This window comes from Ornithodoros turicata, chromosome 5 (genome assembly GCF_037126465.1).
Source record: "Ornithodoros turicata isolate Travis chromosome 5, ASM3712646v1, whole genome shotgun sequence".
Classification (NCBI taxonomy): domain Eukaryota; kingdom Metazoa; phylum Arthropoda; class Arachnida; order Ixodida; family Argasidae; genus Ornithodoros; species Ornithodoros turicata.
The window spans coordinates 76,818,965-76,835,992 of record NC_088205.1 but is presented as its reverse complement, the minus strand read 5'-3'; the positions used below and the strand labels follow the sequence as shown (position 1 = coordinate 76,835,992).

At 43.8% G+C, this 17,028-nt stretch overlaps 2 protein-coding genes across 2 annotated transcripts; one reads left to right on the top strand and one right to left on the bottom strand.

The window, feature by feature from the left end:
- Nucleotides 1-78: 78 nt before the first annotated feature.
- On the bottom strand, nucleotides 79-11,044 carry LOC135394865 (autophagy-related protein 13-like). The gene is made up of 6 exons (XM_064625898.1): nucleotides 10,483-11,044; nucleotides 7,527-7,862; nucleotides 6,487-6,707; nucleotides 6,307-6,396; nucleotides 5,452-5,707; nucleotides 79-4,787 (listed from the first exon to the last, which is right to left on the bottom strand). The coding sequence occupies exons 1-6, from the start codon at nucleotides 10,636-10,638 to the stop codon at nucleotides 4,575-4,577; spliced, it is 1,272 nt and encodes a 423-aa protein (XP_064481968.1). The 5' UTR covers nucleotides 10,639-11,044; the 3' UTR covers nucleotides 79-4,574.
- Nucleotides 11,045-11,285: 241 nt separating this feature from the next.
- LOC135394866 (post-GPI attachment to proteins factor 2-like) lies at nucleotides 11,286-16,711 on the top strand. Its single transcript, XM_064625899.1, has 6 exons — nucleotides 11,286-11,634; nucleotides 11,741-11,993; nucleotides 12,072-12,175; nucleotides 12,268-12,376; nucleotides 13,093-13,229; nucleotides 16,571-16,711. Exons 1-6 carry the CDS (start codon nucleotides 11,491-11,493, stop codon nucleotides 16,610-16,612), a joined length of 789 nt encoding a protein of 262 aa, XP_064481969.1. The 5' UTR covers nucleotides 11,286-11,490; the 3' UTR covers nucleotides 16,613-16,711.
- The last annotated feature ends 317 nt before the right edge of the window (nucleotides 16,712-17,028 follow it).

Sequence of the window (17,028 nt, the reverse complement as noted above, 5' to 3'; positions counted from 1 at the left end):
CGGAATTGACAGTCATCCAGTCACATGCACACAGACAAAATTATCGGAGAACTACTTTGAAAGGTCGGATACAAAACATACAGACAAAGCCAATATTTTTTATATACGTAAATAGATTCCATAATTTCTGTGTTAGCAGTTTACTGGCAGAAGCCAACCAGCTGGACAAGGAAGTCCAGTGAAATATACCAATTTCAAACTGTCTCTTGTGTGCAAGATTCACTGACAAAACATTTTCCTTGGCAGTATTGTTGCAGTTTGGTGTCTGCTTTTTCACACCGCACCTCTTTACCACACATCATACCAACAAACATCAGTACCCTTGCACACCAAAGCAGTAGCTCTACGGTTTTTGACGTATACAGATTTGAAGGCTGTGACATCAACGTAATTTCGGAAGGTTTCTAAACTTTCTCGACAGCCACATGCTTGGCATTCCAAACTCATCTGGTTACATAAAAGGGGTAGCCCCATACTATCTGGTCAGTTTCAAAATTAAATTGATATTTTATTTGTGAGTTTCAGGTGCAGAATTGTGAAAGTGTCAGTGTTCAGAAATGTATACTGTAATAGCACGTGAGTGCGTACAGCACTTCACTCATTCAAAATCGTGAGAACTGTTAATAACAGCATCATCCAAAATAAACAAACGCTCTAGTAGCTTGTGTTTGTTTGTGAGCTTGTCTTTCACCCTCAGTTTAGCAAAACGTTTGCTTGTAGCCTTGTCTAGTCATCATTCCACTCTCCCGTTTGAAGTGGAGACGCTAAACAGATTACCGATCTGGCGGCTGTTACAAGTTTTGGCAGTTGTCTACTCTCAATGGAGGTGTAGTGCAAGACGACTTCGCTTTGTCTCTAGGTTGTCCACTTACGTACAAATATTCGTGGTGGTATAGTGCATCCTGTTTCCAGCACAGCTTGTGGCAAGCTGCCCAACTCTTATCCCTTACGTTTGTTTATTTAATGGTCACAGCATATGTTTGTGCATTATGTTGTCAACAACAGAGAATTGCAAGGTAACCGTTCCAAGTGGGTAGTGCAGTACGAGACTGGCTCTTCAAAATATAATGGTACCAGTACCAACAGTGCAACACAAGCAACACAATGTAAATTTGTCTTTGCAACGAGTTACTCTACAATAATGGAACCACTGCCATGTTTTTGACAATTTGAGGCTCCTGGTTTTTCCAACGTTCGAGGGTCATCCATGAATGACGTTCAAGTTTGCAGGACAGGATCTACAAAATCTGAAAGTCAGGCTTGGTCATTTTATGAAGTTCTTCCGTTCCATTTTTTTTTTTTTTTTCCCTATCTTCTGTAACAACTTTACTGGGAAATGACCCAGCGAATAGATTCCCCCGTTTTTTTTCCCTTTCGTATAATAAATATATTTCCTCCCCCCCACAGTGAATAGAGGACCTGCTTGTTGTACGTTGAACAGGGTAGACTTTGTCGGGTAAAATCCAAGCTTTCTGCACCTCCTAAATGAATCAGTCTATGTTGGATGATACCACATTCCTTTTTTTCCCTCAAATTATCTTCTGACATTGCACCCCTTTACAATTTTACTGTACGAAAAGAGAGGGGAAATACCCTCTTCACCGTTTCCTACTGCCTACAATTGCTGCACAGCATTATCGGTTACAACATTAAATTCGTACAGAAAGACGATGCACGTCTTCTATGTGCCTAATGTACTAGATGTGGTCTTCTACAGTCCTGGCAAAAAGCTTCCCTTTTTCCCTTCCTGACGTGAGCACAATTTCAGCCCAAAATAGGGATAAATAGGGAGGCGCCCAGAAGATTGTTCCAACAGCGCCCAACGTTAAAAAAATTGAGATTTTTTTTTCGAGCGATTCAACAGTTTCACTGTTTTTAATTTGAACTTTTTTTTCTCTCACCGTCGATAATTTGTGCCCCACAAAATCTCGCGCCCCGGGCGACCGCCCCTACGCCCCCCCCCCCCTTCATGCTACGGTGCTGGCCCGAGGACGTACAACTAATTGCAGGAAATGTAGCTCCTGCTGAACGTACTGTTGCTAAGGAAAGCTTCTTTTCATTCTTAAAATTAAAACGATTTAAGAGACTTTCATTAACTTTTATGTGCCTTGCAATAAGGACAGTAGTGAGCTGGCGGGGACAGTTATCTACTCCTAGATGTACGCTGTACTGAGGAGGGAGCTTGCAAACATTGAACAGGCTCGGATAGCGGACTGCCCGGACATTCAGGAAGAGCTCGAAGAACATGTCATTAATGGCTGACCCACTTTAACTTCTTGTACTTAACACATTAACAGTGATACCATGGCATATACATACATTTGTTGTACTTGCAAGCATTGAACACCTTGTGTGAATTTGTAAATAGTTTGCACACTGCAAAAATCACTACATGCACATTTTTGGTTAGCATATGCATGCATGTGCACAAACAAATTTGGTACAAGCGATACTAAATGTTGTTAACGGCTTACTTGCATTTAAGAACTTGTTACTGTCACGTCAATGTCATATCATGTAGTATGCCTGCACAAGAGCTTAGGAGTTTTTTTTTTTTTAAGCAAGACTGGCAAATATGAAGAGCAAAAGCACTAGACAAGCAAAAAAAGAAAAAACAAATTATCGAAGCAAAAAAAAGAAACTGATCTAGAGCACACTCTGATATAGAGGAATAGGCAACAAGTAACAATAAATATTCCATAACAATGTCTTCCATCACTTCACAGACGATATGATTGATATGTCTCCTTTCCTCAGAGCATGATTTGAGCTTGAATTACTCGACGCTTGGGACTCAAAAATGGTTTAAAGGGCCACCGAAGTGCGAAAGTCTCTCCTCGCGGAATTAAAGATGTTACCTTGACACTAAAACAAAAGGAACAGTATTCATCCGTCACGTCGTTTGGTATTTATGAGCGAGAGACTCTGCAATGTATGCTTTCCCTCTACCTCTGTTTCATAAGGACCCCGGCAGTGCAGAGAGGCCTCGGATTGGTCTCTTCAAATGACCTCCCGTGATGATTGGACAGGTCGTTTGCAGGGACCAATAACAGTGCGCTCTGCATTGTCGGCCTTCTTGAGAGGGAGAAGGAAAGCGTAAATTGCAGGTCCTTTCGCTCCCAAGTCACGAAAGCCTCAACAGACGGCTCCACTTCCTTCTTATCGTGTACTCACACGAGCAACATACCTGCGGAATATTCTAGTGGATGAGAGAGCAAAAAAAAAAAAACTCTCACAGGGTGGAAGTTGAATAGCGTAGTTCGCGGAGCGTTCGCGCTGCGCCAGAATATCGGGAGTAGCGTATTGCGCACTTAGCAGACGACACTCAGTTTCGTTTCCTGCCGTTTGCTACGGAATATTTTGTGACTGCGTCGCAGGATATTCCTCACGGTTGGCAGTGCACGAGAAGACACGACGTTGACGAGACAGCAGAAGGCTACGACGTTTTTCACATCTTCCGTTGGAGTATTCTGGGGAACGTTGTGGCGTATTGCGCACTTAGCAGACAACACTGTCAGTTTAATTTCCTGTCGTCTGCTACGGAATATCTTGTGACTGTGTCACAGGATATTCCTCACGGTTGGCAGTGCACGAGAAGACACGACGTTTTTTTCGCATCTTCCGCTGGAGTATTCTGGGGAACGTCACTCGTGTGAATACACGGTCAAGGTTAAAGCATCTTTCATTCCCCAAGGATAAAATTCTTGCACTTTCGTGCCCCTTTAAGACGTGTAGCAAGAGTACACTTTGGTATTCCCCTGAGCGGCCACACACTGTACGACGGACGGGCTAGCAGGGAAAAAAAAAAGTTCTACCGGAGCAGTCCTAAGTCCATTATAAAAACCTACTACTCTAAAGCAAAGTACAGTTACAAGCTGGCTTTATTGCAAATACAGTCTAGTCCACTTTTCCGCACTGCTTTTTCCGCACCGTCTCCGCATTATCAAAATTCCGCAGAAAGTAAACCGTATCAGCAAGCAGTTTCCGTCACGCTCGTTGAGCAAACACTTGGACTCCGCCGATGATCTCTGGGGTTATTATGCAGGCGACTCTACGAAATCTATCGTACGGGTGAAGATAACGGGAGTTATTTAATTTTACGTCTGCACAGAGGCTCTGGACTGTTAAGATTAAGGTTGTCTCCATTGCTAGTTGAAATTTACGAGTGAGACTTCACTCCGATATACATTTGTCGGACGAAAAGTGCGGTAATTTGTGGCAAAAAAAAAAAAAAAACGTACCTATGCACAACTTTGGCCATTGCCACAAAGATAGGACACATCTTTGAGCATCAAAAGGCTAACAATGTAAAAAAAAAAGTCGTCTGCCTCGTGACTAGTGTCATGCTTCCCCAGAGGTCACTGTGTTCACTCAAAATCTATTGCCACAAGTATCACTTTGTAACAAACGTTTCACTGGGTGCTACTTTGAACACTTCCGCAAAGAAACGACCGGAGATCCCTTTTTCTTGCCGCTTCACTGCTCGTTTCAGTTTGTTCCGCGCTGCACTCTTCAACACCGCAAAATGTCACACATTGGTTCGCGTTGAGCTTGGCCGTAAAGGAGCGGCGCTTTCACTTGAGTGCCTCGCATTGGCAGACGGACTCGACGAACTGGTCCAAGTCCGGCAGGCTGGACTCCAGCGCTGCCAGGTGCGCGCTGATCTCCGACACCTGCTCTTCGAGGGTCGGCTGGGAGGCAAACGAGGACAGCATCGGCGCCGTCTGGCATTCGTGGAAGAAGGCGCCGAGATCGGCGCTTCCGTCGGAATCGGCAAAGGGTGGCTTCTTTTTGTGTGTAGTGGAAGAAAAGCGAGGGGGAAAACGATAAATATTACTTTCAACACACTGCCCACACCCACTTTTACCCACGACCTACTACAGGTTTTCCCGGCGATTTTAATCCAAGTGCCAGCTAAATTAATCCATGTGCCATGCAAACTTTATGGGGCATGGATTAATTTAGCTGGCACTTGGATTAAGATCGGCGGGAAAACCTGTAGATTATAGCGACCATGTCACAATCGGCAAAGCCTATGAGGAGCCCGTCCGCACGATCCGCTAGGGGGCGCTACTCGTCGGCCCGCAAGATCTACGTCGTGATTGGACGGTGGAAATTTGAATTCCGAACGCGCAGAAGCGGACATACGGCTACCGTAGCAGACGACAGCAAGAGCTCCTATGAAAACGCGTAGAATGAGGACGATGATCAACTTTCGAAAGAATCATCTCCCGTGGGACATCCACCGCTTGTACAAAAATACTAAGGTAAGCTAAAGTACAAAGTACTGCAGAAATTGAAGAAGCAATAATCTGGCTGATGGGTAGCACCACCGCTAGCTTTCAAACACTGCTCTAGGATGGGGTGCCTGTGACATGGTCGTTATAATCTAGTAGGTCACGCTTCTACCATACTCCCAACCTGATGCACGAAAAGGATCTTTGTACTCACAAGTTCTATTAGAACAAAGTCTTCTGCCGGCGGCGATTCTTTGCCATTTTTCTCCACCGCAGCATCTGCATCACCTTTTGAATCATCATTTGCGCGAGCGCTATCCACCGTGTCCGTGGAGGACAGACCGTTTTCCACTGGAAGGAGATGCTGGAAGGGAACTTCGGGAATTTCAAACTCCCCATCGAGCGGTGGCGGCACAGGAGCAAAAGCACCGTTGCGTATATCCACGAATCCTCCATCCCCGTTGGTGTGTCTGTAGAATTTGAGTCGAAGGATAAGAATAAAAATGACTGTCCTTGCGTTTGCTGACCAAGAGCGAGGGAGGCTCCGCCTCCTGGATGCGGGGCCAATAGGAGGATGCGGAAGGCGGGCACTTCCCAAGCCTCTGGTCTCGCCTAAGAGATGGCGCAGCGTTACCGTTGTTTTGCGTGTCGCAAGCATGATCGCAAGGCTTCTGCCATGGTACACCAATCTAACCAATGGCTGAACGACGCTTAGACAGGAGTGTAGCTACCGTTATTTCGCCTGCTGCAAGGCTTCTGCTATGGCGAACAAATCTAACCAACTAACGTTAATCTAACCAACTAACGTTGATCTAACGTTGATCTAACGTTAATCTAACCAAGTAACGTTGGTTAGATTGGTGCGCCATGGTAGAAGCCATGCGACACGTGAAACAACGGTAATGTTGCGCCATCTCTTAGGCGAGAACAGAGGCTAAGGGAAGTGTCTGCCCTCCGTGTCCTCCTATTGGCCTACATCCGGGAGGTGGAGCCTCCCTCGCTCTCGGTCAGCAAACGCAAGGATAGTCGAGAAATTATGCTGGAAAGCGTGCAAGATATACTTTCTCACCCATTCGTAGGGGCAGCACCGTAATCACGATTCTTGTGAGCATCCAAAGCACCATCGGCAACTTTTGTGCCGTCGACTTCTGTGTCCCCGCTTTTATATGCGTACGAAAAAGAATGAGAACTGGTAAGTTGTGGGCACTTCCTAACATTTAATAATAAGACCCCGAAATACTGGAGTCACCTGTACGGCTTGACGTGCGGGCAACTGTTTCGATGAACCCATTTCGGGCTGAGGTCCGGCTTGAAGTAATCACTTTTGACCATGATCGGATTGTGTGGTGCTGCTCGTTGGGGCGATATTGTCAGCTTTGTACGGTACAAAACTCCGAATATTACGGTTCCTATAGGTGTGCCGACTCTGCCCACCGTCTCGCTTTTGCAACCTTCCCCCAGCAGGTGAACCTAGATGTACAAGAATTACGATTTAATATAGTACTGTGATATGGGCAGTGGCCTCATAAAAGCCTAAAAGAACGAGCTATTAAATCAAATTTACGGAGTCAAGTTTGCCCAACCGCTACTAACACACTCAGGTACTCAGTAATGCTATTGAATCCAAGTCTGTATTGTGTGTTCGAAGGGACGTTTCTTGCAACAAAAAACAAAACAAAAAAACACAAAGAGAACGCGATTCCAAAAAACTCAGGGTAATGCTTAGGAACTCACAGGTTCCATGGGCTGGTGGAAAACACCTGTCAAAGACCCTGATATCAAAGTTTAAAAAAAAAATTAAGAAAAACAGGGTGAAGTGAAGAAACCGAAAACCTTCCTTGCGCTACATGAAACAAATTTCCCCCCCCAGAATAACCATTCTACATACGATGATTTTGTTGTTGTTGCAGTGCTTTCAAACGAACTTTTTTTTTTTCCCCTTTGCATTTGGTTTCCTTGAATATCGTATTTTGCTAGAAGGGGGTTCATGTACTATCGAGACATTCGAGGGCGGGGAACTAAAAGTAGCATTCAATATCGCGAGGTCCTAGGCCACCCCAGCATTCTTGTACAAAAAGTCAAAGCTTGCGTGGTACCATAGCCTTTTTTTCCTGGACGGTGCATTCTGAGGCACCAACAAAGCCAGATTAACATGTACCAGATTAACGTGTACCAGATTAATGCCGACGTGCAGGTTAACGCGTGGTGAGCATGAGTTTGATCAGTACAGCTGCCAACTCTTTACTGAAGCACATCACGATGAAATAATCGAAGCGGGAACATATGTACCTGTGGGTCACCAAGATAGACCCTGTAACAGATGACATAAGAGTCAGGGCCCTGCCTTGCTGACAACCGGTACGCCGGAGTAACGCGTGTGAACGCGATGAGCGATTTGAGCAGAATGCTCATGCGGTTGTAGACAGTGTAGATGGCTCGCACTGTTGGGTCGCAGGCCTCTGCCACTGCCAGTTGCCAGGTTTCCAGAGCAAGGGAGTCCCCTTCGGCAGTCTGCAGGGAGATTTCCGTACAGAGACTCGGGCCCCCGGCTGCAGGAATCTGTCCACCCATCGCCCGTTTCACCTCGGCTTGTACTTCGGGAAGGTCAGGAATGTCGAGATTGAACTGTGGGGAGAGGAAAGCACGGTGTCGGTGTAACAAGCTTTGAAAAAAGTGTTGCTTAGCCGGAATTGTTGAAAAGCGATAAGTACATATATATGCTGTACTATTGCAAGGGTAATCTGACATGAGAAGATATAATTCGACGAAGGCGAGCTTGAGGGACGATAACGCACGAAGAAGTAGACAAGACGAGGCTCAAAGGCTTTGAAGCTCGTCTTGTCTACTTCTTCGTTTGAGCCTCGTCTTGTCTACTTCTTCGTTTGAGCCTCGTCTTGTCTACTTCTTCGTTTGAGCCTCGTCTTGTCGACTTGTTCGTTTGAGCCTCGTCTTGTCTACTTCTTCGTTTGAGCCTCGTCTTGTCGACTTCTTTGTCTACTTCTTCGTTTGAGCCTCGTCTTGTCGACTTGTTCGTTTGAGCCTCGTCTTGTCGACTTGTTCGTTTGAGCCTCGTCTTGTCTACTTCTTCGTTTGAGCCTCGTCTTGTCGACTTCTTTGTCTACTTCTTCGTTTGAGCCTCGTCTTGTCTACTTCTTCGTTTGAGCCTCGTCTTGTCAACTTGTTCGTTTGAGCCTCGTCTTGTCGACTTCTTCGTTTGAGCCTCGTCTTGTCTACTTCTTCGTTTGAGCCTCGTCTTGTCGACTTCTTTGTCTACTTCTTCGTGCGTTATCGTCCCTCAAGCTCAAGGTATGCCTTCGTCGAACCTTCACCAGCTCACTTGCCTGCTCACCCTTATTTCAAGATATAATTCAGCATTTCCTTACATTTGCGAACACTTGCCAGACAAAATGTTGATGGTAATTATTCTTTTTTTAGACAAATGTAACGCGGTGCCAGTCAGAACTGAGCGTAACTACAGCTCAGATATTTTGTGCGCCACTTTGCCTCCTTTCTTGGCATGTGGTATATGCGTGTGACGACAGAGGGCTGTCATACAAGTGCACTTCATGCTGTGAACAGATTTGGCTAAATGTAGTGTCCTCACCAATCAATGTGTGAAATCAATCCAGTGGCGGATCCAAGGGGGCGGGGGCCAGTTGGGTGATCGCCCCCCCCCCCACACACACACACACACACACAAAAAAAAAAAGAACATCACATCATACATTGGATTTCCCTTCCTCCCCTGTCCCATCTGGATCTGCTCCTGAATCAATCACTTGCTTTCATTCTGGTTACAAACTCATATTCTGGTACAATTACAAAACACCATGTCCAGTCTTCCAAGTTGCATGAAAGTGCCAAAAAAAGTCAGGTATAATCAGTTGATGACTAATCACCTGACGATTGGATAAAAGTCGCATGACAGAATATGTGACCCATAATGCACTGAGAGCACACAAGAGAAATGACAACGATAACTTCTCGGCTAAGCGTTGTATATTATCAACTGTTGGCTGCTCTAGCACATGTAATGTAATGTACGCCAAACAAAAATATATTCTTAAAGGCCCAGGTTTTTTCACCTGGGCTATATTCACCTGCAATCCCAAATGGTTTATGAAACAATTTCCACCTTAAACCACTTACGTACAAAGTGGTTCAAAGTGATTTCAAGTGGAAATTGTTTCATAAACAACATGTAACTGCAAAAAATTTATCTGGGGGGGGCCTTCAAACAACTTTATGATTAATTATTTTCTACTTAATTTTTCCAAACAAGTCATAATCATTTCCCATGCCACAAATTGATTGTCACACCTCTTTGCAAAGACCACTAGCTCGGAAAGACAGTTAGATCAAATATGCCGAGTCACATTCGGGGCAAATGTCTCCAAAAGATGGGTTTCTAATTTTATACGACCCCCATCTACAGTATGCGATCTCATAGACACACCCTGTACCATCACCCCTTTGAAGTGATGCATAAATGAAGCCATGCAATTCTAACAGGACAGACACAACAGACAGGATACATATTATGGGAATGAGGCAGATAAAAGGTTTACGACATGCTGTATTTATATCTGGCAGCGTTTCTGACTGTCTCGCACTTATATGGGGATACCTATTGTAACAGCCACAGATCTAGATCTTGTTTACGTCGTTCATATCATGGGATGAGTTCTGCTCCACTCCCTTATCAATACCAGTCAGGTCGCACGTCGTGTATCTACGGATGCGGGGCAGGCTCTCCACGCATAAGTGGGTGGCTTCTGATAGACAATTCAACAATGGAATGGTATATAAAAACATGGTACAGCAAAATAATTTACTCTCTAATTCTAAAATCAAGAAAGATATGTCCAGTAATGCACATGTCTACGACGTTTTGACAAGTTATGTAATGCTCTAGCTAGGTGATTGCACATTGTTGTTCTTTTTTCTATCCAGGTATATTATTTCTTTTTCTGATCTCAAATAGGTTCTCAGTGTCGCGTCAACACAAATATGATGCCTGTTCAGAGCGAGAAGCAGACGGTGATTGAGGTACGGTGTCTAGTTTCGGTATATTGCAGCCGGTGATAGCAAATGTCGAAGAGATGCCACTCGCCTTCTTTCGAGAGAAACTTTTTGAAATGTCAAATTACTTTCATAAAGTTCTAAATTTGCATCAGCACATCACCTTCCGTCTCAACCAATGACAGCACATGACTACCGCAATTTGTTTACGAATGCAACTCACCCAATCCGAACCGGTCGAGTACGGCTTCGATCTTGTTTTCTGTTTTTCACCGAGACGCGATTGCACGATAACCTGGACGGATTTGTAGGCGAGAAACTTGGTGAATTTCTCCAGCTCTTTGCGGTCTTGCACAGAGAGCTTCATCGTCGACATCATGCCGCAATAAACACACAAGATAGCAGTCCTAATGTACGAAGCACTGTCACACTTGCACGATCATAAACGTCTAGTTCACATGGCGTTTCAATGAAGGTTTTGAAGAGCTAGCACTAGCAAAAGCGTTGACAGACAGTGTAGCACTATCCAATATGTGGAGAAATAGCAAATTGCATTCGTAGCACAGGCACAACATGGAAGGAGAGAGAAGACGGGATTTACGATTTGATTCGAGCTAACGGCATCTTCATCCGCATAATTGATGAAATGGAGATTGCTGGAAGGAAGATTTCATAAGCAGATGGAGAAATTATGCACAATTTACGTCCCATAGCGCAGTTGTAAACACCAACAAACCACGACATCACTGCTCAACTCCCATCAGCCTTCGCAAAAGAACGTGGAGCGGGTGGTTTTTTATTTGTAGAGCGTTACTCTCGTAGGTATCTTGTCACCTTTATTTGGCACTGCTACTCGCTGCACAGATTTAATACGACATATTATATATTAACTAAATATTATCGTTTTTGTTGCGACTCAATTTCTTTTGAGCTGTAGAGGATCGACCTCATGTTTAGCTTCGCTCCTGTACTCATTGCGGTGCTTCATGGGTGGCCGAAACCGGAATACCACCGTTTCGAGAGAGAAAAAAAAAAAGAAACGAAGTAAACAAATTCAATACATGGCGTTAACGTAGCGTTTCGTAACAGAGCGCGAAATTATGGGGATTGTGTCGAAAATTCGCTTAGCCTGCGCATGATGAAATGCATAAGCCCGCGGTGTACAAGGCGTCACTCCCAGCGAAACAGAATCCGAGCGAGAAATTAGTTGAACGTCCCCATAAACTCGAATATGAATCTATCTAACACGTTGATCCAGGTGCACTTTCGGCGTCTTGCCGTGGGCACCGTTATGCTGCCGCTCTTTTCTTTCATATTTTGTGTCATCTGGTCGTTGATACACAATTTCAAGTCGGTTACCGCCACACACTGCAAGGTAAGAAAACTTTACACGCGCGTAATGTTTTTAAAACTTGCGTATAAGCACCCTTTTCCGCGTGGGGTAATTTTTCAAGATGTTTTCCATCTGTCTTTCTTCGTAGGTTTGGAACTTTCTTCCGTCCATCAGCGCAGCGATTGGCAGTTACACGCCTCAGATCTACGTGTGGCGAATGGGCATTGCATTACACAGCGCACCCAGGCTGCTAGTCAGCTTCATGTACCGCCGGTACTATCATAACCTTCTCGCAGATTCGCCCGGGTACCAAAGCCTGGGCACAGTGGCATTTGTGCTGAATGTTGTTGAGAATCTATGCTTACTCGGCCTCACAAATATATCTTCGTCGGAAGACTATCGTAAGTATTTTTTTTAGTAAATATACGTATTGAGGCAGAAAAAAAATAGTCTCGCAAAATATTCGAATCTTTCTGCAGCGGCTCACGAAAAATTGTTCTGCACCTTCGTGATATCGTCGTCTCTGTACATGCTGTTGTCGGTCAAGCTTCCCAGTTACATTAGGCGGCAGTTAACGCCTATGGTGAGTGGAAGTTTACGGTTGCTTAAAAAAAATGCTATAACGTGTTGGTTTGCATGATTACATTGTCACACGCTTTCCATTTCGTTTAAAAGGAACGGAAGTCATTGAAGACAAAGAAGACTTTCGCAGTTGCCAGCATCATTGCGGCCGTAATCGCCACATACTTTTTCCTCCGACACAATTGGCACTGCGAGGCAGGAAGTACGTTACCTTCTCTTTAGTTGCACATTTAGTGTCACGTGCGTCTCAGTACAAAGTTGCCTTGCCATTTTAGACGTTGAAACACATGGAGTTGCACTACAGGTTTTCCTGGTGATTTTAATCCGAGTGCCAGCTAAATCAATCCGTGCCCCATAAAGTTTGCATGGCACATGGATTAATTTCGATGGCGCTCGGATTAAAATCTGTGGGAAAACCTGTAGACAAGTTGTTCGTCGAGGAAATCTGTGTGAGCTAAAATTTTAAACTGTCACGAAGCTGCCCTTCACCTGTTTTTCATGGTCTTATAGGGAAACGTATCGGAGGCACGGCAAAAAGAAGCTTATATCGCGCTTCCTCAATAAAATTGCGCGACGATTAAATTAGAATAATTTGCACAATGTGGGATTCGGGTCTGTAAAGCTGCAAGTGATAAAATAAAGAAGAAAGAAAGAAAGAACAACAAATGTTTGTGTCCTATCGACCTCATACAGCACAGCTCCGAAAGTGACTATCTGCAGCATTTTTTATCACACAACACGCTGTTAGATCATGTACCTGCATACTGCCTCGTGATGCAGTAAGTTGTGTTATCGTAACAAGTGGTGGTACAGAAGAAGCAGCTCCTGCTGCTTTTGAAAAGAGTATGAGCATGAAATGTGACAAAGAGCGTAATTTAATGTTGCGCGTGCGTACTTAATGTTGCCTGTCTGTTTCAGTGTATTCAATGTTCGCTTTGAGCGAATACATTGTCGTTCTCAGCAATATGGGCTTTCACATGACTGCGTACTGGGATTTCCACGACCAGGAACTTGTGCTCGGAGCTGTCGTGCAGTCGACACATCGAGACGACAAGGTCAGATGAAGAAGTGCCGTTCAGATCGTTACTTTCTCAAAGTTTGAACCGATGCCCTGTCTGTAATTTCCGCAACTCTTTACTTTTACGCGTTACTTGAAATGGTGTATCGTTGAACAGTCAGAGCTGTCGAAATTCCAGCCCTGCTACGTATGGCGGTGTGTAGAATCTGATGGGGGATGTGACGCCTCTATGTCCTGGCTTTTTTTAGTTTTTTTTTTTTTCCCTTTCTGGCGGGTATTATGGGGGTGTTCGAAGGTCTTTGGTGGGCGGTGTTAGGGAGGTGACGGGTGGGTATTGGGAAAAATCCTTGAGCAGAGCGCTGGAGGTAAAATGCTGTGAGCCACCAACACAGTAGTTCAAGTTATACTACCAAAAAGGGAGAGCACTTTTTTTTGCTCTCTTATCTCTAGTAGGAAATGACAGCACATAACAAAAGGAAACATGGTAGATGTCAAAAGTGACTGGTAAAAAACCAACTGCCACTGTAGCATGTCCCATGCAATTCCTTCCCACCATGCATTTCTCTCTGGCCGGGGCGAGAGAAGTTTTTTTTACTTTGGTTTGCCGTGAATGTCGATCTGCAGAAGTTAACCGGTGTTTGTTCATGTTCTGTGTTGTTCCTAAGCAACTCTGCTCTGGAAATATAGGGAGTCATAGTTGATGCAGAATATACCCTGTGGAAGCTTCCCATTACCGGTGATGCTTTGTAAAAAAAAAAAAAATCTGTTAACTCTCCCCATTACCATTTTGTGAAATCTGATTAGAGAATTCAAAAGTGCTGAGCTTAAAGAAATACGGGTGGACCACCTCAGGGTTATGAGGATGCCAACAAGGAGCATTAGGCATGAATATGCTTGTGGAAAACTTTATTTAATAGCAGACCTAATGTGCTTTTACGGTGCAAATGTATAGTTCAAAGCGATATAATGCGCAGGTGCTGGGCAGTCACATTTAATGAACATGGAATGGTGCGTACTCATCTGTTCATCGATAGAAAATTAGGATAGAATATATTAGGCAACCGTAAACAAAGAAAAATCATGGACTGGGAGCTCAACGACTACAGGTTTTCCCGGCGATTGTAATCCAAGCGCCATCGAAATTAATCCACGTGCCATGCAAACTTTATGGGGCATGGATTAATTTAGCTGGCACTTCGATTAAAATCGCCGGGAAAATCTGTAGATGCGACGAATTCTCAAACACATCAAACCCTTTACTGACACGACAAACCTTGTTTCCCAACATTGTGTTGTGTCATTAAAGCCATGTTTGAGAATGTGTCGTGTCTTGTCCCTCCCTGGGTCTCAGGTTTTTCTTAGTTTGCAATGTACCAGCCAGCCTGCTTCCTAGTACTTTTGCAGTTAGGCAAACGTGATGGTACGTTAGAATCTCTGACCATTAAATGTCAGTTTGTGCGTTAACATTGTGAGTATTCTTCCTCATTGCATCGATTTTTACGTAGCTTCCACCTCTGTTATTTTGTAACCCATGCAAAATTTTTGTAACTAACTGTAAATTGTAAACTAACTGTAAATTGTAGCTAACTGTAATTTCTGTAGTAATTTTTGTAACCCATGCAAAATGCTCGGTGGCATTTATTCGCGTTAACCATTTTGGTATGTGTACGCATGTTTTTACGGAGTAGAATCAAAACAACATACATTTGTATTCATCCTGTAATGCTAAATCACCTCGCCTTTTAGAAGTAGTCTTCCTTCTGACAGTCTCACATACTTTTAAACATGTACGATGTTTATTCATAGACGTATTGACAGTTGCTTTTGCTGGATAAGTGGTGAGAAAAAAGAAAAAAAAAAAACATGTTACACTCCAAGCTTTAGTACCTGCAGTCGAGCGCAGTGTAGGGACCAACGTGTCTTCTTGCATAGTTGAGGTGATGTTAGCGCTGGATAGTTTCGCAGTTTCCAACATTTAGAAAGCGATTCTCACATAGGAGCACACTTTTTCTATATTGCTCGTTGGGCATTGCTCATTCGTGCCTTCTGAAGTATTTTGCTGTCGATATGCTTTAGTAATTTATATTTTGAGAGCCGTGCCTTCGGAGAAAGTTGTGGTGCTGATCACTCGAGGTTGTGCAATTATATTGTGAATCTCTCGATTTTTTTTATTGTCTCACTTTTGCTCACGTTTCGGTGTCGATATGTGCTATGCAGTGTGTCGCGGAAAGTAGTCTGTGCCTGTTTAGGTCGTAACAATGGTCTGCAGTGCGATCTACAGCGTTTTACAGAGGTTGTGGCATGCATCATGCATGCTAGCCTATAGAGGAAAGAATAATTACCGTAATTTCAGGCACATAACGTGCGTCCTGTATGGCAGTCTTGTGATGTACAGCCACGAATTGCCTCTATACATCTATTATATCTATACTGGAGTACCATGTGATAATTCATCTCAACACATTTCCTTGTTCTCTGAGCATAAGCACAGACCTGGCGAGCTTGTGCTTGTCATGTACTGGTACTTTTATATTGAATCTCTAGAATGCACATTCACTGGAAATGGTTGCTTGATAACCTCTTTTCTACATCGGTGGCGTGCATGAGTATAATAACTGCGACTATGTATGTAATATTCTTGCACTGTAAGGTACACAAAGTGATAATTTATTTACTGTCATAGTAGTAGTAGTGTTGGATGACCATCGGAATTTGTGATAGAGATGCCCGGGAAGCATTAGGGGAGATTTACACTAGATATGTGATACCACGTTCTGCTGTGCTCTCTGTTGCTCCAGTAAAACACCAAGAGCACTCTGGCAGAACATGCCCGATTCTCCATAAATTCACTACGGTCCTGCTGCCCAGAACTGCAGTCAATCATAACGTGTGTTTTAAGCGGGTTTCAGAAAGAACTGGAAGCCTACAAACTGCTTTCTGCGACATGCCATGTAGCACGTATGAAACCATTTTGATAAGACTATTTTGTTTTTGTTTTTTTGGTACCTGTGAGGGGTAAAATGTATGTCTTTTGTCGAAAGATAATAAAGAAGTTCACTTAGTGTCGTTAGAAATTTCAGCACCGTTAGCACTACTCGATCACAAATGGCTTGTGAAGCTGGAGCAGAGAATCCATTGTTGATAGTTTTCTGTTCACGTGAGCCTTTATATGTTTTGAATTTTCTTGTTCACGTGTGACCTGTTTCACTGCAGTGGTTTTAATGGCACTCCTTATCCTTCCCTTTCCGATCACTAATAGCGATGCACTTTCTAGCAGCTGCTACTTTTGAGTGGATTGCACAACTTGGTCTTATTAGATAAATGCATGCACACAGTTAGCTGTCCCCACACAATGCTTTCATCTTTTTGTCTTTCCAGACTTCTCTACTCGATTCCTCGTCACAGTGGCTGAATGTGTGACTTTTGCACCCCCGTAGATGCTATGCTCTACCAGTCATCGACGTTGCCAAATTTGGTTGCATATCTCATTATCATTAAACGACGATTAATCGAAATTCACTTGGTTTGCTTCACTGCATGCTCAGAGTTTCTCATTACAGACACTAACATTCTTCTATGGTTTTAATGTGTGTGTGTTGATTGAATGTGTGCAGTTGCCGTTTCATCTGACACGTGTTCACTGCTACGTTTTGCAAATTATTTTGAAGTGTTTTAAAGGTGGAGGTCCTTTTTCAGCTCGGCAAAACCTTTAGAGATACATTGTTTAGGTATGGAATCCGGGTGGAATCCACTGTTGTACAGTGTGACCATTGTGTTCTTAGCTTTCGTCTTCTTTTAAATGGGAGTAAAAATCAGGTAATATATATTTCGGGAGC

Bases quoted from the DNA above. Each gene is read 5' to 3' on its own strand.
- LOC135394866 (XM_064625899.1), top strand. From the start codon at position 11,491: ATGAATCTATCTAACACGTTGATCCAGGTGCACTTTCGGCGTCTTGCC. The intron at 12,176-12,267 runs GTGAGTGGAAGT...TTCGTTTAAAAG, and splicing joins GGCGGCAGTTAACGCCTATG to GAACGGAAGTCATTGAAGAC. The intron at 12,377-13,092 runs GTACGTTACCTT...TGTCTGTTTCAG, and splicing joins TTGGCACTGCGAGGCAGGAA to TGTATTCAATGTTCGCTTTG.
- LOC135394865 (XM_064625898.1), bottom strand. From the start codon at position 10,638: ATGATGTCGACGATGAAGCTCTCTGTGCAAGACCGCAAAGAGCTGGAG. The intron at 7,863-10,482 runs GTGAGTTGCATT...CTCTCCCCACAG, and splicing joins ACTCGACCGGTTCGGATTGG to TTCAATCTCGACATTCCTGA. The intron at 4,788-5,451 runs GTGAGTACAAAG...ACACACAAAAAG, and splicing joins ACTTTGTTCTAATAGAACTT to AAGCCACCCTTTGCCGATTC.